This window comes from Phodopus roborovskii, unplaced genomic scaffold (assembly GCF_943737965.1).
Source record: "Phodopus roborovskii unplaced genomic scaffold, PHOROB, whole genome shotgun sequence".
NCBI lineage: Eukaryota > Metazoa > Chordata > Mammalia > Rodentia > Cricetidae > Phodopus > Phodopus roborovskii.
Window position 1 is genome coordinate 14,139,778 of NW_026125295.1, and position 24,025 is coordinate 14,163,802.

The 24,025-nt window shown below is 40.9% G+C and overlaps 2 protein-coding genes across 8 annotated transcripts in view; both read left to right on the forward strand.

Moving 5' to 3' along the window:
* Window positions 1–9,723, forward strand: part of Rbm6 (RNA binding motif protein 6) — a 99,420-nt gene extending 89,697 nt beyond the window's left edge. For all 4 annotated transcript variants that reach the window (XM_051204758.1, XM_051204765.1, XM_051204773.1 and 1 more), the window contains 6 exons: window positions 1,809–1,904; window positions 2,568–2,828; window positions 4,715–4,789; window positions 5,264–5,361; window positions 8,545–8,677; window positions 9,482–9,723. In XM_051204758.1, the coding sequence (XP_051060715.1) occupies window positions 1,809–1,904; window positions 2,568–2,828; window positions 4,715–4,789; window positions 5,264–5,361; window positions 8,545–8,677; window positions 9,482–9,604 (786 nt within the window). In that variant the 3' untranslated portion in view covers window positions 9,605–9,723. The remainder of the gene's footprint in view (window positions 1–1,808; window positions 1,905–2,567; window positions 2,829–4,714; window positions 4,790–5,263; window positions 5,362–8,544; window positions 8,678–9,481) is intronic.
* Window positions 9,724–13,107: 3,384 nt separating this feature from the next.
* Window positions 13,108–24,025, forward strand: part of Rbm5 (RNA binding motif protein 5) — a 30,993-nt gene continuing 20,075 nt past the window's right edge. The window contains exons 1-6 of one of the 4 annotated variants that reach the window (XM_051204802.1): window positions 13,108–13,554; window positions 14,419–14,486; window positions 16,611–16,776; window positions 18,189–18,344; window positions 22,615–22,684; window positions 23,158–23,231. In XM_051204802.1, coding sequence (XP_051060759.1) covers window positions 14,470–14,486; window positions 16,611–16,776; window positions 18,189–18,344; window positions 22,615–22,684; window positions 23,158–23,231 — 483 coding nt within the window. In that variant the 5' untranslated portion in view covers window positions 13,108–13,554; window positions 14,419–14,469. Of the gene's footprint in view, window positions 13,555–14,418; window positions 14,487–16,610; window positions 16,777–18,188; window positions 18,345–22,614; window positions 22,685–23,157; window positions 23,232–24,025 lie in introns of those variants that run through there. The other 3 variants (XM_051204811.1, XM_051204821.1, XM_051204832.1) reach the window with 3 other exon arrangements.

Sequence of the window (24,025 nt, forward strand, 5' to 3'; positions counted from 1 at the left end):
CTAGCATACATAAGTCAGCTTATAACTATCTGTCGCTCCATTTCTGGGGATCCAACACTTCTGGCCTCTGAGAGCACTGGGCATGCACAGTGTTCAAGCTCACACACACACACACACACACACACACACACACACACACACACACACACACACAGAGAGAAAACAGTTTAAACATATAAAATAAATATAAATCTTTACAAAAACAATTTAGGCCTGGCATGGTGGTATATACCTTTTATCCCAGCACTCCAGAGGCAGGTGGATCTCTGAGGTCAAAGTCAGCCTAGTCTACATAATGAGTTTCATAACAGCCAGAGCTGAGTAGAGACCTGATCTCATCCATGAATGAACGAAATAATTAAGTAAAACTTTAAATTTTGGGTGTAGTAGTTCCATTACCTTTTCCCCATATGGTAGCTGTCTTCAGTCTTCGTTTTAAAAATGTGGGAAATGTAACTCAAGTTAGGTGTGGTGGCTTACCCCTGTGATCCCACTGCTCAGGATGGGATCCACAAGAGGATTGCCAAAAGTTCCAGTACAACCAGGACCTAGTTTCAAAAATTAAAAACAAACAAGCAAAAAAAAAAACAAAAAAAAACAAACAACAGAGAAATTCTTGTCTCAAAAAAAAAAAATTTTTTTTAAAAACCACAAAAGTATAACAAGGGCTGGCAAGATTGCTCAGTGAGTAAAGGTGCTTGCTATGAAGCCTGAATTTGATCCTTAGGACCCACATGATGGAAGGAGAGAGACTAAGTTGTCCTCTTAACCTTCATATTGAAGTCTTTGTGTGCATATAGACATATACACAAAATAAATAGAACTTTAAAATGTTTTTTTAATGACTCCCCCCAACATCATTTTGAGAGGAGGTTTTGAGACAGGGTTTCTCTGTGTAATTGTCCTAGAATTTGCTCTGCAGACCAGTCTGGCCTCAAACCACAAATAATCTGTCTGCTTCTGCCTCCTGAGTACTGGGTTAAAGTCATGTGCCACTCACTATACTTGGGTTACCTCATATCAGTTATATATTAGTGAAAATGAATCAATCTCATTGAAGTTCAATTTGTAACTACTTTTCCACTTCCTGTATTTTCAATTTTTTTTTTTTTTTGTTAAAAACAGGAAAAGAGGCTTAACCATTGTCGATTTTGTGCCTCTAAGAACATAAACTTGAGAATCATGCTGCCTTTGTGTTTATGTTCTGTCTCTACCTCTAACATATTTTTTTTAATTATTATTTGTATTTTATGTTCACTGGTGTTTTACTTGCATATATGTCTGTGTGAGGGTGTTGGATCCCCTGGAAGAGGAGTTACAGACAGGTGTGAGCTGCCATGTGGGTGCTGAGAATTGAACCTAGGTCCTTTAGAAGAGTAGCCAGTGTTCTTAACTGCTCAGCCATCTCTCCAGCCCCTCCCCCCAACAAATTCTTAATCCTTTTGAGGGTAGTAATACCTTCAGGAATTTACAAGGGTTGTAAGTAAAGGCTGAATAAAATAACGCTGTATATCAATACCTCATCTGGTGCCTAAATTGTTGTAGGCACACAATTACACTAATGTTTTGTTGCGTGTTTATTTGGATGCTGAGGGTTTTACTCAGGTCCACGGAATGCTACATAAGTGATCAGCTTAGCTACTCCAGGCCCAAATGCTACACTTTTAAAGGTTCTGTATTTCAAAATTGCTATAATGTTGAACATGCTTAAAGATTTGGAAAACCAGGATGATTTTAACAAAACTAACTCATTTTTATTAGTTTTTATTAGTGATTATTATATAAAAATTTCCTTTGTTGTTGGTCAGTTTCAAGAAAGTACAACTGAGGGGAAGTCTCCCCCAGAAGATGTTTTTAAGAAGCCTCTGCCTCCTACTGTGAAGAAGGAAGAGAGTCCTCCTCCAGTAAGGCTAATTCTGATCGCGTGGGCTAGTCTGGAAGGGAAAAGAACCCCAAAGGCTCTTGTCTCTGTCTGGTTTTGGTCCCTTGATTCTCTGTGTATCCCAAGTAAGAATTCCTCTTGAGTGTAAATAGAAGGAAAAATTGCTACCTGGTAGCAGGGGTGTTACTGATTAATCAGAGGCTTTGTCTTGACTTCTTTTCCTTTACCTTGTGGGATTTCTCATCACACTGGGTATTGGCTCCTCCTTTTTTTTTTTTTTTTTTTTTTTTTTTTTTTTTTAATTATTGTGTGTGTGCACATGCATGTGCATGCACAAAGATAAAAGGGACAACTTTATGGATTCAGTTCTCTCCTTCTACCTTTATGTGGGTTTCAGAGATTAAACTCAGTCAGGCTTACATAGCAAGCACATTCACCTGATGAGGCATCTCACTGCTCCTCCTCCTGTTTACTTGTAAGTTATAGTCTTGTCAATTCTTTTCTACTCCAAGTGTTCCTGGCCTTTACAGAGTCAAACTCCCTGTACCACTTGATTTGGGAGATGAACAACATCAATAGTGGATGTGTCCCAAACCCAGTTAGAACAATGACAGGAGATAACCTTATCAGAATATTCCCAAATATAAGTTAATTTTTTTTATAACACCTGGCCTGTTCTTTCCAGCCTAAGGTGGTAAACCCATTAATTGGTCTCCTGGGTGAATATGGAGGAGACAGTGACTATGAGGAAGAAGAAGAAGAGGAACAGGCTCCTCCTGTGCAGCTTCGCACAGCACAGCCTCAGCAGCGGGAGGAGATGAGCAAGAAAGAGAATGAAGAAGACAAACTCACTGACTGGAATAAACTGGCTTGTTTGCTCTGCAGAAGGCAGTTTCCCAATAAAGAAGTTCTCATCAAACACCAGCAACTGTCAGACCTGCACAAGGTATTTCAGGAAGTGTCCATGACCTTTACGATTTTTGGCTCTTAGTATTGCTGAAAAATGAAGACACTTAAACCTCCTTTATTTTTATCATCCCAGGTTGTATATACATGATAAGAGTGTGGCCACAGTGTTCCAGGGCATTTATGTGAAAATCAGAGGACTATGTGGTCAAGTTACTCTCTCTTTCCATTTTTTTTTTTTTTTTTTTTTTTAATATTATTATGTATGCAGTGTTCTGTCTACATGCTTTCCCTGCAGGCCAGAAGAGGGCACTAGATCTCATTACAGATGTCTGTGAGCCACCATGTGGTTGCTGGGAATTGAACTCAGGACCTTTGGAAGAACAGGCAGTGCTCTTAACCACTGAGCCATCTCTCCAGCCCCTCTCTTTCCATCTTTACATGAGTTGTGAATCAGATCATCCTGGCTTGCTTATCAAGCAAGCACCTTTACCCACTAAAGCATTTTGCTGGTTCATACTTTCATTTTTATTTTATTTATTTATCTTGGCTTTCTAAGACAGGGTTTCTCTGTGTAGTTTTGAAGCCTGTCCTGGAACTTGCTCTGTAGACCAGGCTGGCCTTGAACTCAGAGAGATCCGCCTATTTCTGTCTCCTGAGTGCTGGGCTTGCACCACCAACACCTGGCCTGTTTTTTAATTCGTGAATTGCTGTGAGTTAAGAAGTTTTGCCTGGAGTTGGAGAGAGAGTGCAGCAGTTAAGAGCATTTGCTGCTCTACCAGAGGACCTGAGTTCAGTTCCCGGTATCTGTGTACATGGTGGCCTGGCAAGACTAGAATTGCAGTTCTGATACCCTCCTGTGCACCGCATGGGCAGGGCGTGGGGCATGTGATCTTCTTTCTTTGCTTGTTTGTCAACTCCCTCTCTCTCATCATTTTTACCTTAAATAATAGATAAACCATGGGCCAGAGAGATAGTTCAATGATTGTCTTAGTCAGTGTTTTATTGTTTGTAAAGAGTCACCACAGCCATGGCAACTCTTGTCAGAGGAAAACATTTCATTGGGGCTGGCTTACAGTTTCAGGGGGTTAGTCTGTTATCATCATGGTGGCACACAGGCAGACACAGTACTAGTGAGGTAAGTAGCTAAGAGTTCTACATCCAGATCAATAGGCAGCAGGAAGAGAGCAACACACTGGGCTTGGCTTGAGCATTTAAAAGCCAAAGCCCAACTCCCAGTGACACACTTCCTCCAATAAGGCTGCATCTACTCCGAGGCCACACTTTGTAATCCCTGTGCCCTGATGACACACATTTAAATACATGAACTTATGAAGACCATTCCTATTCAAACTACCACAGTAGCTAAGAGTACTAGCTGCTTGCGCAGAAGTCCCAGATTTGATTCCAGCACCCACCTGGTGGATCACAAACATCTGTAACTCCATTCCCAGAGGATTTATACATACACAATAAAAAAAAAAAAAAAAAAAAAAAAAAAAAAAGATTTATTTATTATGTACACAGTGTTCTGTCTACAGGCCAGAAGAGGGCACCAGATCTCATTACAGATGGTTGTGAGCCACCATGTGGGTGTTGGGAATTGAAATCAGGACCTCTGGAAGAGCAGCCAGTGCTCTTAACCTCTGAGCCATCTCTCCAACCTGATAAACCAGATTTTTATCTTCATTTTGGAGAAAAATAGAATGGGATTCTTTTATGTGCTTTACCATATAACCTGTGTGATGAAACTAAGGCAGAACTAGTTAGGGGTTGTTCATTGGAGTATATATTAATCATTTAAGAGTCAATCAAAACAAAATAGCTACAGTCCTAAGCACCATTTGGGAAAGCCCTAGAAGCATTTCTAGAACTGTTTTGTTGTTATTCCTAGACCTTTACTCATAAAATTTCCTCTTTTCTCAGCAAAATCTGGAAATCCACCGGAAGATAAAACAGTCTGAGCAAGAGCTAGCCTATCTGGAGAGGAGAGAACGTGAGGTAAACTTTGGTTAATTGTTTAGTTTTTAAATCACTTGAAATATTGAAGGGTGGATTGCTCCAGGCAGAGAACATCCTTGTCTACAGAGGGAGTTCTAGGACAGCCGGGGCTATGCAGAGATGTTATGTCCAGGTTTCAATTTTTTTAATTTATTTTTTAAAAAAGCTGGAAATGCTGGCTCTTGCATGTAGTTCCAGTACTTTGAGGTTGAGGCAGGAGAATTGAGTGAGATGAAGACCAGCCTAAGCTATAAGGTGAGACCCTGTCTCAGAGGAAGTACTAGTAAAGCCCGTGCACAGGTTCCCTTGTGAGGCTGAAATGAGAAGACGGCATGATCTCAGCTGTGAACATAGCAAGATCCTATATCCCTGACCCTAACCCTGCCCCTAAAGTATGCCCAGAGTATATTAGAGCTCCCCTCCCAACCGTTTTCTTAGGTAGAAACCTCAGGTCTGTTCTTGTGTTCCCCACAGGGGAGGTTTAAAGAAAAAGGAAATGATCGAAGAGACAAGCTTCAATCTTTTGATTCTCCAGAAAGGAAACGGATTAAATACTCCAGAGAAACTGACAGGTATGACAGATATTCAGCCACAGCCTTGAGACCTAATGATAGAACTATCTTCTGCAAATGCTTTACTACTTTCTCAGAGAGATGTGATATTATTAGAAGTCAGTTTTGTCAGTACTCTGTGGAGATAAGATCTGTCATGATTGTTTGATCCTCTTGTATTTACACTGAAAATATATATGTTCCCATGGAAGATTGGCTGGCTAAAGTACTTTTGCTATTGAAAGGCAGGGCTAAAGTGCCTATCTTCGAAACTCTTTATCAGTAATACTGTTACAAGCCTGATAATGTCACATTCTTATACTATTTCTCTTGGAATCTCCATACTTGCATACTGAAGTAATTGGTTGGCTGCTGCTAGAGATGTATGGCCTCTTAACTTCCTCTGTTTGTTTCCAGTCAAACAGTTCTCAAGTTATAAACCCCATAATTACATCAGCTCTGCTGATAATCAGTGATGTATTGCCACTGTACTAAGTGCAAGGAGTATTCAAGGGGACAAGCCATGTATTATCAGTGATTCTATGTACAAAGAGTAGAGAAGACTTAAGTCATGATGTGTCTCATAGGAAGGGAACTGGGGAATGTTTCAATTGGAGAAAACTATGTACAATAACATTTTTCTTTTTTAAGGAGCTCATGGTTCATTTGACATGTGACATAGCTAAACAGTCAAGAGTATGTTGCTGAGTGGCAGGAAATTAGGTTGTTCAACAGCCAATTCACCTTCAATAGTTTCTTTGAAAGTAGCAGGAAATCATGTAAAGTGGGGTATTATTAATCTATTAGAGATTATTAAATATACAGAAGATAAGCTTCAAGAGAGACTATGATGCTTGTGTTGTGGTTCTAATAAGAGATGATTGCCAAGTTAGACTGTGCCTAGATCAGAGAAAAACTTTAAATCTACCAGGCTTTGTGATTGGTGGGTTTGAAGATTCTTAGGTTGGCTGTTTATAGCAAGATGGTATCTGAGGCCATGAAAGGAACAGAGAAAAAAAAAAAAAAAAAAGGACAAAAAGATTCGTGAGCAGAAGAAAGGTAACTTTTTTTTGTTTGTTTGGTTTTTGTTTTTCAAAACAGGGGACAGTGTTTTTCTGTGTTGCCCTAGCTGTCCTAGATCTGCCTATTTCTGCTTCCCAAGTCCTGGGATTAAAGTTGTATGCTGCCACCACCTGGCCTCACTCAGTCTTTTTTCTTTATACTATAGCTATGTCAATTGGTGATTAAATTCCTAATTAAGCCTTGTCCCCTCATTCTGACTCACCGGTAAACTGGGCTCTTTTGGGGGATGGGGGTCTTTAGTGGAACTCACTGTAGAGACTTGGCTGGCCTCAAACTCACAGAGATCCTCCTGCCTTTACCTAGAGTGCTGAGATTTAAAGGTATATACCATCATGCTCAGGTAAACTTTACTCCCGGTCTTCATTTCTTCTAATTTTATTTTAATGGAATGGAAGTTTATTAAAGATATTTTTTTAAGGATTTATGTATTTGAGGGTTGGAGAAATGGTTATGAGTACTTATTGCTCTTATAGGAGGACTCAGATTCAGTTCCAAGCACCCACGAATTGGCTTACAATTATATATAACCCCAATTCAGGGAATCTGGTGCCTCGACCTATGAGGACACTAGGCACACATATGGTGCATATATATGCAGCCAAAACATTCATACATATAAAATAAGTCAAGAAATTAAGACTATGTATTCATTTATCGTATGTGCTTGTATATATGTAAATTGTATGTATGCGCACCACATGCATTTCAGGTACCCATGGAGACCAAAAGAAGGTATTGAATTCCCTGAAACTAGAGTTAAAAGCAGTTATGAGCCACCTGTTATAGGTACTGGGAACAGAGCCTGGGTCTTCTATAAGAGCAGCAAGTGCTCTTAATTGCTGAGTATCTCTTCTGACCCTATTAAAAATATTTTAAAATAAATTTTTTGGGGTCAAGACCGAGTTTCTCCGTGGTGCCTTGGCTGTCCTGGAACTCTGCCCTATAGACCAGGCTGGCCTTGAACTCACAAAGATCCTCCTGCTTCTGACTCCCAAGTACTGGGATTAAAGGCACTCACCACCACACCCTGCTTAAATAGATTTTTTTTGTAGGCACAAGTGTTAGAGAGGAGTCCTGATAAGATATACCCTATTAGCTGAAGGCATCTCTTTCTCCTATTCTTCAATCCATTTTCTATTTCCAAAGCTGTGAATTGTACAGAAGCTTGACTTTTGTTGTACTGGGGATAGAACAGCAACAGAGCACTTGCCTATCATGCCTGAGTCCCTAGCCCAATCTCTAGCATCACAAAACTCAAGCAAACAACATATTTTTATTATTTTATGCATGTGAATGTCTTGCCTGTGTGTGTGTCTGTGTACATACACTGCCAACGCAGGCTACAAGAACGTAACAGATGAACTCAAACTGGAGTCACAGACAGTTGGGAGCTACTGTGAGGGTACTGGGAATCAAACCCAGGTCCTGTGAAATAGTAGCCAGTGCTCTGAACCACTCAGACAACCTTCCACTCCTAAGAAATACTGTCTTAAAAAATAACCTGCTGTCCTTTTTGTGAGGTGAGAGTATAGAGGGCTTGCCTAACACATCTGAGGCGTTTGGTTTGATTTCCAGGATAGCAAAGAAACAAAATGATAAAACAGCATTACCTGTTTATGAATATATGTGTTACCTAATGAGAGGCTTGACATACAAGGTCTAAAGTATCAAATGTGATGTAATATTCAAGCCATTTCTTGTTTCTTTTTTATAATCAGACCTCAAACCTTTCCCTTTATCAGTTCCTCCACTAGACAAATCATCTTACTTGCCTGCTACACACTTTCTAGTTCATAATCCCCTCCTTTGTCCAGTTCAGTTCAGACGTGTCATCTTTCTTCAGTTCCTTTCACTTTTGGTGATGACGTGTGTGTCCTCTATTGTATTTCTGTAGTACATATCCACTGCTGCCACATCTATTATTGGTCCTCTAAGCATCTATTGATAATGTTTCCATGTTCTTTCCCATGATCTTAGTCACCTCTGCACCCCTAGGACAAACCCAGTTAGTACATGGATATCAAGTTTTGCTTAATATACTTTATAGGAAACAGATCTCAACCAAGAGGTCATCAGGTCACCTGGAAAATGGTGGTAGAAGTATATCTGTTTCTCTTATAGTGATCGTAACCCTGTTGATAAAGAAGACACTGACACTAATAGCAAAGGAGGAGGCTGTGCCCAGCAAGCCACTGGCTGGAGGAAAGGGGCAGGCCTGGGATATAGCCATCCTGGGTTAGGTTCATCAGAGGAGGTAAGATGAATTCTGTCTTCCTGGGAGTTATATGAACATAGAATATACTTAACTTTTACTACCTGGTCTCCCAGCACATGCACAAAATAGAGCCAGAGGACAGTTTCTAGAAATGGGTTCTTCCACTAAGTAGGGTTCAAACTCAGGTTGTCAGGTTTAGTGGCCAGTGCCTTTCTGCTCTGAGCCACCTCACCATCCCCTTCCCTCAATCCTGTGTTATGACCTGTTGTACTGGGTGCTTGATGATTTCCCTGACAGTGAGAAGGAGGCAGAGTTATTAGAGTAGAGCTTATCATACCCTTACATAAAGAATGAGCAGTGAGGAAAGTTTGGGAGGCAGGAAGCTTGAGAATAAAGGACCATTTGATTAGAGAACCAGGAGGGCTAGTGGCTGTGGCTTAGGAGTAGAGCACTCACTTCTCAAGCCTGAGTACTGATTTAAAAGAAAGGGGGGGGGGGGGAACCTTTCAGGAACACAAGGAACTAAAAAGAGCCAGGGAACTGGTCTATGATAAGGATTGTCAGCAGAGGCCTTTGATAGCTAAGACATGGGGCTTATGAAGTTAGTCTTAGTTCCGTGGAATGACATAGCTCCTTATATTTCAGGAAGAGCCCCTGGAAAAGATAATCATAGGAAATATTGCCCTTTTGGGTAAGCTTGGGTCTCTGAAATTGCCAACATTCAAAGACTAACTCATCTCATTCCTGTGAAAACTTAAGTGTCTTATATTGATGCCTTTATTTGAAATCATGGCATTGTGTTACTCCTTATCTGAAGATCTCACTTCACTCTGTGTTCTTCAGACTGAAGGCCGGATGAGGGGACCTGGTAATGCCCCGGGAAGAACCAGCAAGAGACAGTCCAATGAAACTTACCGAGATGCTGTTCGAAGAGTTATGTTTGCTCGATATAAAGAACTCGATTAAGAGTGGAGACACCCCACAGGACATAACCTCCTTCTTGTTTTGTTTGTCCATCTCTCCTTTTGTTTTGTTACTGTTCTTGCTGCTAGAACTTTTTTAAATAAACTTTTTTTCAATGGTGACTGAATTCTGTTAATTTTTTTCTTTCCACAAAGGATAAAGAGCAGAGCTAATGGTAATAAGTAGAAAATGCCTCCATATGGGCACATCTGAGTTGATACTAAAATAGTCAGCTAGTGCTTCGTTGAGCTGGGGAAACACTGCCTGCTATCTGAGTAAGAAAGTGAACATAGCTAATGTGAATGCAGTCAGGCTTTTAGATTCATGTTCCTAATCTAATTAGTGAGAAGAGCCTGTCTCTCTCTCCCTCTCTTTAATTTTTCAAAATAGAGTTTCTCTGTTTAGACCTGGCTGTCCTCTGTAGACCAGGCTGGCTTTGAACTCTCAGAGATACACTTGCCTCTGCCTCCCAAGTGCTAGGGTCATAAGGCATGTGCCACCACTGCCTGCAGTGAGCCATGAGAAGACCCTCTCTCTTTGCTTGCGATTTTTGGTAACTGCTAAGGCACAACACATTTTCATATGTAGGTCTAGGTCTACTAGTTAAAGATCCAGAAGTCCTCTTTTGACTACCCCCAAGGATGTGGAGAAATAAAGTCCTACAGCCCCTTCTCTGAGTGCTTTTATTTCTGTGCCTTATACATCACTTCATGTTGGTCTACCTCTCCAGCATTTGCCTCTGGTCTCCTCTCCAAAGCTAAACCTTTACACAGTGCTATTTGTCCTCTTTCATAGACCATCTCAGCTTCACCATTATTGTGAATACGTCACCAAATTTGCTTCCAATGTAAGTTTTTTGTTTTGTTTTTAAAGCCTGCATGATGACACATGCCTTTAATTCCAACACTCAAGAGCCAGAAGCCTCTTGGGTTTTTTGTTTGGGGTTTTTGTTTGTTTGTTTTTCCAGACAGAGTTTATCTGTGTAACAGTCCTGGCTGTCCTGGATCTGGCTCTGTAGAACAGGCTGGCCTAGAACTCACTGAGATATGCCTGCCTCTGCCTCTCAAGTACTGGTTTTAAAGGAATGTGCCACCACCACTCTAAGATCTCCTTAAATTTAAAGCCAGCAAGACTCGCTGTGTAGCTCAGGCTAGCCTTATACTCAGGATCCTGCTGGCTCAGCACAGTGCTGGCACCTCTTTTGGCAACTTGCAAACTCTAGAGTTACAGTGCAATCTCTAATTACAGTGTTACTCTTATATGTTACTGACACATACTTTTTCACATACAATGTTACTAATTAAGGACCTGGGTCTCAGGTTAGTACAGGGTCTTATTATTCAGGCTTGGCTGACCTTGAACTCTAGATCCCTCTAACTCAGCCTTTTAACTGCTAGGATTACAGATAATGTGCCACCCCCCCCCCCCTCTCTCTATGAGAGGTGTTGGGAGAGGCCTCATTGGTTAAAGCATTCTCTTCAGGCAGCTGATAACTGCCTATTACTCCAGATCCAATGGATCCCATGCACTTTTCTGGCCTTGAGCACCAGGCACAAAAGTGGGGCATAGAGGGGACTGGAGAGATGGCTCAGAGGTTAAGAGCACTGACTGCTTTTCAAGAGGTTCTGAGTTCAATTCCAAACAACCACATGGTGGCTCACAACCATCTGTAATGAGATCTGGTTCCCTTTTCTTCGAAGAACACTATATACATAATCTTTTTTTTTTTTTTAAAGTTTGGTGCATAGAAATTTATGCAAGCAAAAAACCACCCATGTAAATACACACACACACACATACACACACAAATCTTTTTAAAAAGATTTTCTCAGCCAGGCATTTGTGGTGCATGCCTTAATCCCAACACTTGGGAAGCAGAGGCAGTCTCTGTGAGTTCGAGGCCAGCCTGGTCTACAGAGCAAGTTCCAGGACAGCCTCCAAAAGCAATACTGAGAAACCCTGTCTCAGAAAAAAAATAAAGAAAAATTCTTTTGAATTCTATGTGTCTATGTATGTAAATGTGTACATATGAGTATGGGTGCCCTTGAAGACCAGAACCAAACTCAGCTCCTCTAGAAAAGCATGCAGTTCTCTCGACCAGTGTGCCATCTTCCCAGCCCCCTCATCTCAAAAATAAACTCCCCTGAAAACAAAACGTGTTTATTAGACCAGGCATGGTGGTGCAAGCCTATAGTCCCAACACTTGGGAAGTAGAGGTAAGAGGTTGGAGAGTAATGTTATCCTTAGTTCCATAGTGAGTTCAAGACTGGGCAACATGAGGTCCTATCTCTAACAGTAAAGTACTTTAATAGCTTTAGGTGCAAAGCAGATCACTAGTAGTGACCAGTAAATCCAATGGGTTCTGGATTCTTGGCATCTTGAATCATTCATGGTTGGAACAGCAATGTCGTGTGTGTGTGTGTGTGTGTGTGTGTGTGTGTGTGTGTGTGTGTGTGTGTGTTTATATATGACATTATCTCTGTATGGCTTTGGAGCCTGCCCTCAAACTCACTATGTAGACCAGGCTGGCCTCAAACTCACAGACTTCTGCCTGCCTCTGCCTCCCAAGTGCAGAAATTAAAGGGGTGGTGATTTGGTTTGATTTGGGGTTGTTTGTTTTACATTACACACTCATAAAAGCATTCATGCATGCCACAGCAAAGTGTATTCATGAGTGGGTTTGTTCTTTTCTCCCATCATGTGGGTTGCAGGGATGGAACTCAGGTCCTCAGGCTTGGCAGTAAGCACCCTTACCTAATGAGCCATCTCATAAGCTCATGGTTTGCTTTTGTTGTCTTGTTTGCTTGTGATAGGCACTCTCACAAGGAAATACCAATATTGTTCTGGAGTTTGCATTCTAGCTGCTATCACGACTATTGAGAACAAGATAGTTCAATTTCCAGTTCACAATTATTAGCTCTTAATGTCTTGCCCTAGGACAACAGGGAGAGGAGCGAGTGAAAAATGAACCTGTCCAAATTGGCTTCAAACTCATGGCAATCTTCCTGCTTTATTATGCGGAGTGCCCAATCTGAGACCTTGTTTTAAAGAATGGAATGATAGCATCAAGATTTGCTTACAAGAATTCCCCCAGTTTCCGCAAAACTCAAGTTCCTTTTGTGAAAAAACGAGTTTAATACCATCTCACGGGTTTTACAAAGTTAAAAAGATGTTTGTGAAGATTCCCCGCCCCCATCGCACGCGCACAAAATCTAACCTAGCCTCCAGGAAAGTAATCGTGGCATTCCTTCTCTAGAAGCGGGATTATACGTTTTACAGTGTGTCAAGCTCTTGTAGAGTTCACATCCGGGTCCTCAGAGGCTGAATGGCAGCTTTGTCGTGGAGTAGATGAAATACGCAAAAAAAAAAAAAATTAACACAGGGTCGAGTGACAGGCTGCCTGGGAGACCACACTTCCCGGCAGCCCTCGCGCAGACAGGCGCCTTCGCTGATTGGACGCCTCTGAAGAGGCGGGTGGGTGGGGGTGGGGCGGGGCCAGACGAGAGGTACTGTGGGTAGGAGAAGACAGTCGGTGGAGGCGCCATTTTGTGGAGCGGCCGAACCCTCTAGGAGGTTCTGGGAGGCAGAGCCGCAACTGCTTCTGCTTCGTTCCCTTTTGGGGGTGAGTGCGGCGGCCGCCCAATACGTCCCAGTGGTTCTTGCCGTCGGTGCTGTCCCCTGAGCCTCCTGTCAGCCGTCAGAGGCGACCGCTCAGCCGCGGCTTTGAAGGGACTTAACTAAGCAAGCGTTTGAGGGCCGCGCCCCTCCTCGCCTCTGGCTCGTCCCCTAACTCAGTCCTCTGCCCGCCTATTTCGAGTTCCTTGTCTCTTGCTGGGACGTTGTCCCGAAACCCTGTCCTGCGGAGTGGTGGAGCCCTGTGTCCGGACACCCCTCGAGAGCGCCTGGCAATCTCTTAAACTCTGCGCCTGGAACTGAATCTCACTCTCGGAAAGGTGGTTTGGTGATGTGGCCCGAGGACTGGGGACCTCCTCAGAGGCGGGGAGGGACGTTTGTACGGTGGGAAAGACAGACTGAGTGCGGTATTCAGTAGCATAGGCCTTGCGCCGCCATCTCGGCTACAACACCCCACGGCGGTGGGTGCGGGCACCCCGGAACTTGAGTCGCTAGATGTCTCTTCTTTTATTAAGGCAGCGAATATTCGTTGAACGCCTGCTTTAGACAAGATGCTAGAAATAGCTGTAACTAGTTAGGACATGACAGGTATTGATGAGTACACCCGTGTAATGTTTTATTACGGCCCATGGGCAGGGGACAGACAAGCTGTTTTGTTAGTCATTTGGTGGCCTGTGTCGTTCGGGACTGGTCCAAGACAGGCGTTATTGATACACAGATACTAAGCCGAGTCAAGGTCTTGTCTTACTCAAATAGACTGAGATCACGCGTTAAACATGTACATTTCTTCTAAGGCTTTAATAAAGTTCTTGTCAGAAAATTTTGAATCTAGCATTTGTCGATTTTAGTGTTAAATTTATATTAATGAAGACACCTGGATGAATGTTTTAACCATCTCCTAAAGTTGCTTCGATAATGAACACAAGGAGCGTTTTGCTTTGTAATAGTATGAGTAGCCAAGGTGTCTTTTGCCTTCGCCCTTTTTGAGTTTCTTATTGAATATGTTAGTATCTTTATCTTATTGTTCACAAAATGGTAGCATGATTTAATGTTGACGGTCTCATCTTCCTCCTTAGCCAACATAAGGATTGGTGGAATCCTAGTCACAGTTACATCCCAACTTGTAGGGCTCTTGAATTAAGTGAGCTCTGAGATTTGCAACAACAATCTTTTTTTTCTCCTAGGGAAGAAAAATTAACCCTTTGGAAGTAGTGTGCTAGATCTTCAGTGAGACAATGGGTTCAGACAAGAGGTGAGTTTGGTTTGATTTGGCTTGGTTTGGGAGACAGGATTTCTCTGTGTAGCTTTGGAGCCTAGAGCTGGCTCTGTAGATCAGGCTGCCCTCGAATTCACAGAGTTCTGTGTCCAGAGTGCTGGAATTAAAGGTGTGTGCCACCACCACCCAGCAAGAGGTGAGTTTTAATATATTCTATATCTTTGATCTTGGCATTTTAGTGGGGACTGAACTATTTGTTTAAAATTGTTTAGATAGCCTTGTGTGATAGTGGTTTATGCCTTTAATCCCATCAGAGGCAATGGAATCTCTTGAGTTCAAGACCAGCAAGGGCTACATAAAGAAACCCTGCCTCAAAAAAAAAAAAAAAAAAAAAAAAAGCAAAAACAAAACACTAATAATAATAATAAGTTATTTACCAAACAAATATTTAAGCATGTATTTTGTTTCAGGTGTTTCATATTATTGCTTTCATAATTCTGTTCTCACAAACTTAACTTAAACCTAGTGAGTTAAAATTATGATAAAAAGTATTTAAAGTGTTGTCAGGACATATAAGCATGTTTTTTCTTTTGCACAGCCAGGAAAGCTTCTTGGAGAAAGTATTCTCTGAGGTGAAATAATTAGGTTAAGGAGACCAGTATGGAGGAGGCAGTGGAAAGTTCCAGCCGTGGACAGGAGCTATTCAAAGCCTGCTTGACAAGCAGTGAGAGAATGCCACTCCTTGTTATTCCCTAATGACACAATGGCCAAGACTTAGAGAGCTCAGAGGCCTGGGCTCACATGTTAGTTACATCAAGAGTGAAAGGAAAGAGCTAGAGTATTAAGATGAGAACATTTAGGAATGGGATATAGCTCAGTAGCAAATGAAGTACTAGGATCAATCTCCAGTAAGACCCAAGTAAATTTTTTTTGTTGAAATATGAAAACTTTTGGCTGTTTCAACAACTGTGGGTACTGTCTCAAATCATTTGACTCTACCTATTCTTAAGGTCAGTCCCTGTGATAGATGAAAGTGACATGTTAGAAAGACTTGTTTTTGTCATGTGTTATCATTTTAATCATATGACAGCAGTGGTCTAATAACCTGTAGTTAAAATTTTTACACTTTTACCGGGCAGTAATGACACATTCCTTCAATTCTAGCGGAGGCAGGTGGATCTCTTGAGTTTGAGGCCAGCATGGTCTATACAGAGTTTTCCAGGACAGCCAAAGCTACACTGTCTTGGGGTAGGGGTGGGGATGCTTTTGATGCTGGGGTGGGGGGAACAGGTTATAGGAAATAAACGTTATAGGAAATAAATAAATGACTATTGGAGTATTCATCCAGTTATGTTGGTTAAGGCTTGATGGGGGGGGTTGGAGAGAAGACTTGGGTCATCTAGGACATTTCTGCTATATATATAGTACCCTTGAGAGTGATCTAATGTTGAGCAGTGGTGGTATTTACCTTTAATCCCAGCAGAGGTAGAGGCAGGTGGATCTCTGGGTTCAAGGCCAGCCTGCTCTATGGAGTAAGTTCCAGACCAGCCAGGGCTACCCAGAAAAATCCTGTCTTAAAAACCAAAAAAGAATTTTTTTTCCTCCTTGAAATTGGGTTAAATTTAGGCAATTTCTTTCTTGCTATCTTTGGTCATGATGATATGAAGTAGAAACGATAATGTGTAGACATAGGCTTAGTAAAACAGAAGAATGCCTGGCAGTGGTGGCCCATTCTTTTAACCCTAACACTTGGGAAGCAGAGATAGGTGGATCTTAATTCAGGACAGTCAGGGCTACACAGAGAAACACTGTCTTGAAAAACAAAAGAAAAAAGAAAGCGCAAGAATAAATTTTGAGAATATCTGATAGTAATATTTTCTGACAGTGTCAATTCCTTAAAATTATATGCTGGGATGTAGATGTTTTATCTCTCTTTTTTTTCCCCTCTTTTTTGAAACCATCTCACCATGTAGACCTGACTGGTCTCAAGAGACCCTCCTGCCTCCCATGATTAAGGGTTTGCTGCCTCTAGACATGCCTGTGTATGTCTTCTAAGGGATGCTATTTGGAAGAACCTCATAAACTGATTATGTGGGACAATTTTTCTGAAGGTATAAGATGATATACTTAAGATTAAATGAACAATATTTTTCTTTGCAGAGTGAGTAGAACAGAACGAAGTGGAAGATATGGTTCCATCATAGACAGGGATGACCGTGATGAACGTGAATCTAGAAGCAGGCGGAGGGACTCAGACTATAAAAGATCAAGTGATGATCGGAGAGGTGATAGATATGATGACTATCGAGACTATGATAGTCCAGAGGTGAGTAATAGCAATTGTTGATTAAAATTATATGGTCAGTCTTCCTATATAGGAAGTATAGCAGGGTAAATAATAGCTGTTGTTGATTAAAATTATTAGAATTAAAATTATATGGTCAATCTTGTGCAACTTAAGTATTACATCTATTACTCTGAAGCATATTCAGGTTGACTAACTTCAAAGGCAAACTGGGCCTTACTTTAATTGTATGAATATTTATAGCCAATGTTGGTGTTAAGGTTCACCATGGACTCCTTTGAGTACTTGAACTTCATGAACTTCTTTGCATCCCAATACAATCTTATAAGATAGGTGTTGTGCAGAGGGCAGGGCTTAAGGAGGGGATGGGAGAGGAAACTACAGTCAGGGTGTAAAATAAATGAAAAAAATTAATGAAAGAAGGAGAGGTGTTGTTGTCACCCCCACCCCCAGACCCAGTCTTACTATGTAACTCTCCTATCCTTAACTCATTTTGTAGACCCTAATAGCCTGAAACAAACAGAGATCTCCTGTCTCTGCCTTCCAAGTGCTGGGATTAAAGGTGTGGGCCATTCTGCGTTCACATTGTAAAGATAAGACAGTGGAGTGGAGGGTGGGCGTATAATATAACTCAGGGATAGAATATTTGCTTAGCATGTACAAGACCATGGATTTGGCTCCCAGTATTGGTTTTGTGGGAGTTTTGTTGTTTTGTTTTTAAGATACAAAATCCTTTTTTTTTTCTTCCTGAGATAAGAGTTTTGGTAGCTTTGGAACCTGTTCTAGAACTCACTCTGTAGACTACCTTTGAATTCATAGATCCACCTGTCTCTGCCTCCTGGGTGCTGGGGATAAAGATGTGCACCACCACCACCCAGCCAGATACAAAATTCTCACAATATACTATCCTTATACCTCAGAATGTTTAAGTTGTAATTTGAGTCAACTTAAATACTTTTCTATTACATATTTGTTTATATTAATGTTTGAAAATTATTCTGCCTATATAACTTTATACCTTTCCCGCTTTTTCTACATACATGATAATCTTTATACTATAATAAGATATTAGCTGTTACTACTATATTTTATAATGAATTCTTAAACTAGCTTTGGAGCCTGTTCTGGAACTAGCTCTTGTAGAGTAGATCAGTCTGGCCTCAAAACTCATATAGATCAACCTGCCTCTACCTCCCTGGTGCTTGGATTAAGGGCAGGTACCACACTGCCTGGTGAGCATTTGCTGCTATTGCAGGGGACCCAGGTTTGGTTTCTAGCACTCACATGGTGGCTTACAACTGTCTTTAGCTCCAATAGCAAGCTGTCTCGCACCGTCTTCTGGATTCTGCACCAGGTATGCACATGATACTCATAGGGTCTAGATTAAAGAGTATAGGATGAGTTTAATTATAATTTTGCTTTCTTTGGATCAGAGAGAGCGTGAGAGAAGGAACAGTGACCGATCTGAAGATGGCTACCATTCAGATGGTGACTATGGAGAGCATGATTATAGACATGACATCAGTGATGAAAGAGAAAGCAAGACCATCATGCTACGTGGCCTTCCTATCACCATCACAGAGAGCGATGTAAGAAAAACAATAGTTCTAATATTCTAATAGGCATGGCAAACTTATTCATTGTCTCATGATACTGTTTTAGGCTATTATGTCACTCAGTGAAATAGGTTTTTTTCTTTTGTGGTAGACCAAAGTAAAGTACCATTTGTATCTAACCTTTGAATGTTCATTGTAGAATTTTCTAAAGTTCCCAAGTATAAGCCTTGTTTGTTCATTGTCTCTTAGAAGGTAAAGCTAATTTAATTCTTCTTTCAAATGTTTCAAAGCTTGCTTGGGCAATGGTGGTGCACACCTTTAACCCCAGCTCTCTGAAGGAAGAGGCAGGTGGATCTCTGAATTTGAGGCTAGCCTGCTCTACCAAAAGTTAGCCAAGGCTATGCAGATGAACCCTATCTTTAAAAAAAGAAATGATAATTATAAATAAAATTTTATTTAAGAGGCACTTAAGAGGTAGAAGCCAGAGGATCTCCCTGAGAAGCCATTGTGTCCTATATAGTAAGTTCTAGGTTAGCTAGGAGTAAGTACATAGTTGTGTACTGCCTCAACAAAAAATTAACATGTTTTTAGCATTGGTCTTTCCCCAGCTCAGTAGGCTACTCCTACCCTCAAGTGCCTTTTTCCCCCTCTTAAACTATCTTTACTTTAGGGGTTGAAAAGATGGTTTTATCTTTAAGATCACTGACTGCTCCTCAAAGGACCTGGGTTCAATTCCCAGCATCCATATGGTTCACAGCTTTTTGTAACTCCAGTTCCAGGATATCTGGTGCCATCTTCTGACCTCCAAGGGAATGAGGCACTAATGTGGTACAAAAACTTACATGCAGGCACAAAACTTCAATTAATCAATTAATTAATTAATTAATTTTGAAGAAGAAGAAGAAGAAAACTTTTAGTGCCCAGCCTAATTCTGTGTACCTATAATCTGTCTGAGGCAGAAAGAGCAATAATTCAGGCCAGCCTGAGGTAAATAATAAGAACCTAAGGACTGGGTTCTAGCACCACCAAAAAAGAAAACCACCTGCCTGTGCCTCCTGAGTGCTGGGATTAAAGCGTGCTCCACCACTGCCTAGTAGTTGGTTGGTTGGTGTTTTTGAAATGGGGTTTCTCTGTGTGGATGTGATTGTCCTTCCTATAACTTGCTCTGTATACTAGGCTGGCCTCATTCACTAAGAGTACTGACTTCTGCCTCCTGAGTGATGGGATTAAAAGCACCTGCCCATTATAGTAGATTTTAAACTGCAAGAAGCTATTGTAGTAAATGTAAGATAGGTTGTTAAAGTTAATAGTGAGTTATGTAATTCATGATCTACTACACATCTGCTATACTATATACACTATGTTAGATGTCACCATGGTGGGAAATCTTTTATTATTTCTTGAAAAAACATGGATAAAAAGCCAAGACAGCGTATAATGGTTATAGTTGGCAGCTAGATATTGCTAGCTACAATTGCATATGCGTATAATCCCAGCTGCTAAGGAGGCTGAAGCAGGAGGGTTGCTTGAACTGAGATCAAAGCCAATCTGAGCTGTATAGCAAGACCTTTATTCTTTGTTTTGTGTATGGCTTTATGTGGAAGTTTTTGTTTTGTTTGAAATAGGGTGTCTGATCTCTCTAGGCATGGCTGTCCTGGAGCTCATTGTGTAGACCATGCTGACCTTGAACTCACAGCGCTCCTCTTGCTTCTGTTCCCAAGTGCTGAAGTTAAAGATGTGTGCCACCATGCCTAGACTTTCTTCTTTTTTAATCTCCATAGTGGGGAAAGTCTTCTGAAGAGCCCGGATATTTTTTCAAGAGAAGTTGACACTAGTGAAAAATAAGGGGGGAGCTCCATTGAGGAAGATATTATATTAGTTGACCTTATTTTTGACAGATAGAAACAATTTGATTGGGTAAAGAACTGGTGAAGACTATAATAATGAATGAAATCATGAACTGATCTAAAATACATACTGAATCCAGATAAGGCTTTACAGAAACAGTTTGGTTTGATGATAGTCACTATTAGCAGGAGAGGGGTAGGAAGGTGCCATTAGCTGGAGGCTTTGAAAACCCAGGCAAGGGGCTAAAGAGATAGCTCAGAGTAGATCATTGGCTGTTTTTCCAAAGGACACAGGTTCAGTTCCCAGCACCTACATGGCAGCTCACAGCTACCTGTAACTCCAGCAGATTTCACACCCTCACACAGACATACATGAGGTTAAAGCACCAATGCACATAAAGTAAAAATAAATGAATCATTTAAAAAAAGTAGTTAATTAAAGAAAACCCAGCCAAGTATAAAAGAAAGTTACAGAGGCTATGGAGATGGCTCTGTGGTGTAAGAGCTTGGTCTGTAGGCATGAGGGCCTGAGTTCAAGTCTGCAGCACATAATAAACAGCCTGGCTATATGTTAGGTCATTCCTAACATTGAGGTGTAGAGACCTGTGGATCCCAGCAGTTCATTCATCAGTTTGACAGCTAGCCTAGCTAAAGAGGTAAGCTTCTGGTTTAGTAAGAGACCCTGTCTCAAGACAGGTAAAAAATGATAGAAGACATGTGGTGTGCTGGTTTGGCCTTCTCATGCACACACTTTTACTTGTATATACACTGTAAATACACACACACACACACACACACACACAAAGTTTGCATGGTATAATGCATATGTTAGGATGATAAGGGAACTGAGGTGAATTGTGCTTGGGTAGTTGCAGCTGTAAGTAAGGAGTGTAATAAATCCTATAGATCTCTGTAAGTTCAATGCTAGCCTGGTCTGCAGAGTGAGTTCTAAGACAGGCTCCAAAGCTACACAGAGAATCTCTGTCTCAGCCTCCCTCCCCCCCAAAAAAAAAAAATCCTACAGAACGATTCAGGAAAGCTTATTGATTAAATGGGTTGTATGGCCTTGGAAACAATACTGTATCATGTTAGTAAGGAGATGGGATTATGATGTGTTTTTAATCTTTAGGGAAACTAGTAAAACTTCTATAAGAAGTTTGATTTTCAAAGGATTTCTGGGGCTAGGAATGTAGCTGAGTTTGTAGAGTGCTAGCCTAACGTACATGAAGATCTGAATTCTGTCTCAGCATTTGGAACACATTAAAGGTCAGCATGGACTATATGAGATGCTATCAAAAATAAAATAGAGTTCATTGTGGTAAACACATATATGAAGGTCAGAAGAGACAGTTTACAGGGATTAGTTCTCTGTGAGTTTTGGACCAACCTTTCACTATGCGATTCTTAGATCAACTATGTTGATTGCCCTTAATTTCTTTCTTTTTTCAATAAATGATAGAGAAAACCCTAGTTGCCTTTGTTTATTAACAAGCTAGTGTATCAACCATTCCAAACTTATAACCAAGCCTGGGTTAAGTCAATTTGTATGTTCCTTCATTGGCCAACCCAACAGGCCAGAAAAGGATTGAATTGAAAGCATTAGGGGTGTGAGAGTAGACTTAGAACATAGAAATTTTGTTTCTGTGTCTGTCTTGTCTCTATCCCCACTTCCGACCCTCTCCTTTTTTGTGTACTTTAAGTAAGATTCAATGTACTGAATGAAAAAGCATTGTTTAATGTGTGCCCCTCCCTTTTGGGGGGGAGGAGTTTCCAATACAGGGTTTTTCTGTGAAGCTTTGGAGCCTGTCCTAGAACTCACTCTGTAGACCAGGCTTGAACTCCCAGAGTTCCACCTGCCTCTATCTCCTGAGTGTTGGGATTACAGGATGGGCCATCACCATTCAGGCCTTTCTCCCTCTTTTGTTTCAAGGCTTTTATATGTAGCCTGGACTTGCTTTGTTTTTTTTTTTTTTTTTTTTTTTTTTGTTTGTTTGCTGAGGCGGGGTGTCTATAGTGTAGCAATCTCTGCCTCCCAGTGTGCCTCAAGTTTTTGTCCACTGTTTCAAAAGTCTCCTGATTGGGATTTCAGACAAGAACTTGGCTTGCCTCTTTATTCTTGGTCAAAGGTGCTTCTGAGGATGTAGCCTCTATCTCTTAGAAATCAGACATCATACTTTCTGTGTTCTTCAGAATACAAGGCCATGAGATTAAAGGATGGATGCTTGAAAGATACCATGTCATGATCAGAACTGTAGAATAACAAATAATTGCACTGGAGAGAAATACAGGTAGCATATAACAAGGTTATTTATTTTCATGAAAAATAGTCTCTATAACTTTTAAGATAAATGTGTTTTATTGGTGTAAGTGAAAAACTTGACTAAACAATTGATATAATCCCAGTCCTTAAACATTTTTATGGCTGTATCTTAAACTAACTATAAAACCCTGTACAGATTCGAGAAATGATGGAGTCCTTTGAAGGCCCTCAGCCTGCAGATGTGAGGCTGATGAAGAGGAAAACAGGTGAGAGCTTGCTTGGTTCCTGCCTATTTTAGTTCTCTTCCCCATTCCCACCTCAGTCCCTAAAGAACATCCTGATAAACCCCAATCTTCAAACACATGAATTCAGAATGAAAGGTTTGCCATGGCTAAGGAATATGACTTTGAAAATGATGCTAGCATCTGAGGAACTTTAAAACTTTGCTTTTAGGGGTTTTCTTTTCCTTCGGTAAGTAGTGATTTATAAACACCTTGTTTGTTCATAGTCGTTTGCATGGTTACTTTAAGTGTGGAATCAAATCAAATGGCATTTAATTCAGGCGGCTGTTCCTTGCCATGGCAAAGTATCAAGAAGATCCCCAAGTCAAGTCACATTTGTAAAGCTGCTTCCCAATTGGCTTTGTCACGCAGTGTTGAAGCAGTGGGAGAGAGATTCACCTGTTATAAAGGAACTGACTAACACGAGTATCCCGTCTATATCTGAATGCTGTCTCTAGGTGTAAGCCGTGGTTTCGCCTTCGTGGAGTTTTATCACTTGCAAGATGCTACCAGCTGGATGGAAGCCAATCAGGTTGCTTCACTCACCAAGTCTAGATATTCATGAAAATGGAACAAGTCTGTACAGTTTAAAAAAAAAAAAAAAAAAAAAAGGTTGAAGGAGTGGTTTGTTCCAAAGGAGTGACTTTAATATTTTTTAACAACAATAATGAAAAAAGCTTTGTGTATATTAAAATTGACATTACTAGAGTAAGTATAGTACCAAGAACAGTGTTGCAGAATTTATTCTGCTTTTAAGCAAGGCTACCTAAAAGAACTTTACTTTCTGAACATCTGTGTGGTAGTCAACTCCCCCTTGTCCTACCTGATTATATTCCTGTTCATTGTATCCACTGAGAGGATTTAAAATATCAAACTCTCCATTCTGACAACAGAATATAATAGAAGTCTATAGCAGGCACTTTTACAAGTAGCTCCTTGTTTTTGCCTGGTGACCATATGCCAACTAAAGGCATAACTTCTCAGATCTTCCAAAACTGTTAAGGACCAAGTAGAGATTTTGAACAATAAGGCCTAATAAGATTGGCATGGAATCAATGTCCTGTTGCTGTCTAACCTAGGCAGAATGACATTAAGACTCTTAATCTTCCTGAGAATGCCTTTTATAATCAAAAGAAACCATTTATTGGGGGCTGGAGAGATGGCTCAGAGGTTAAGAACACTGATTGCTCTTCCAGGGGTCCTGAGTTCAATTCCCAGCAACCACATGGTGGCTCACAACCATCCATAATGAGATCTGGTGCCCACTTCTGGCCTACAGGGATACATGTAAACAAAACACTGTATACATAATAAAGAAATAAACAT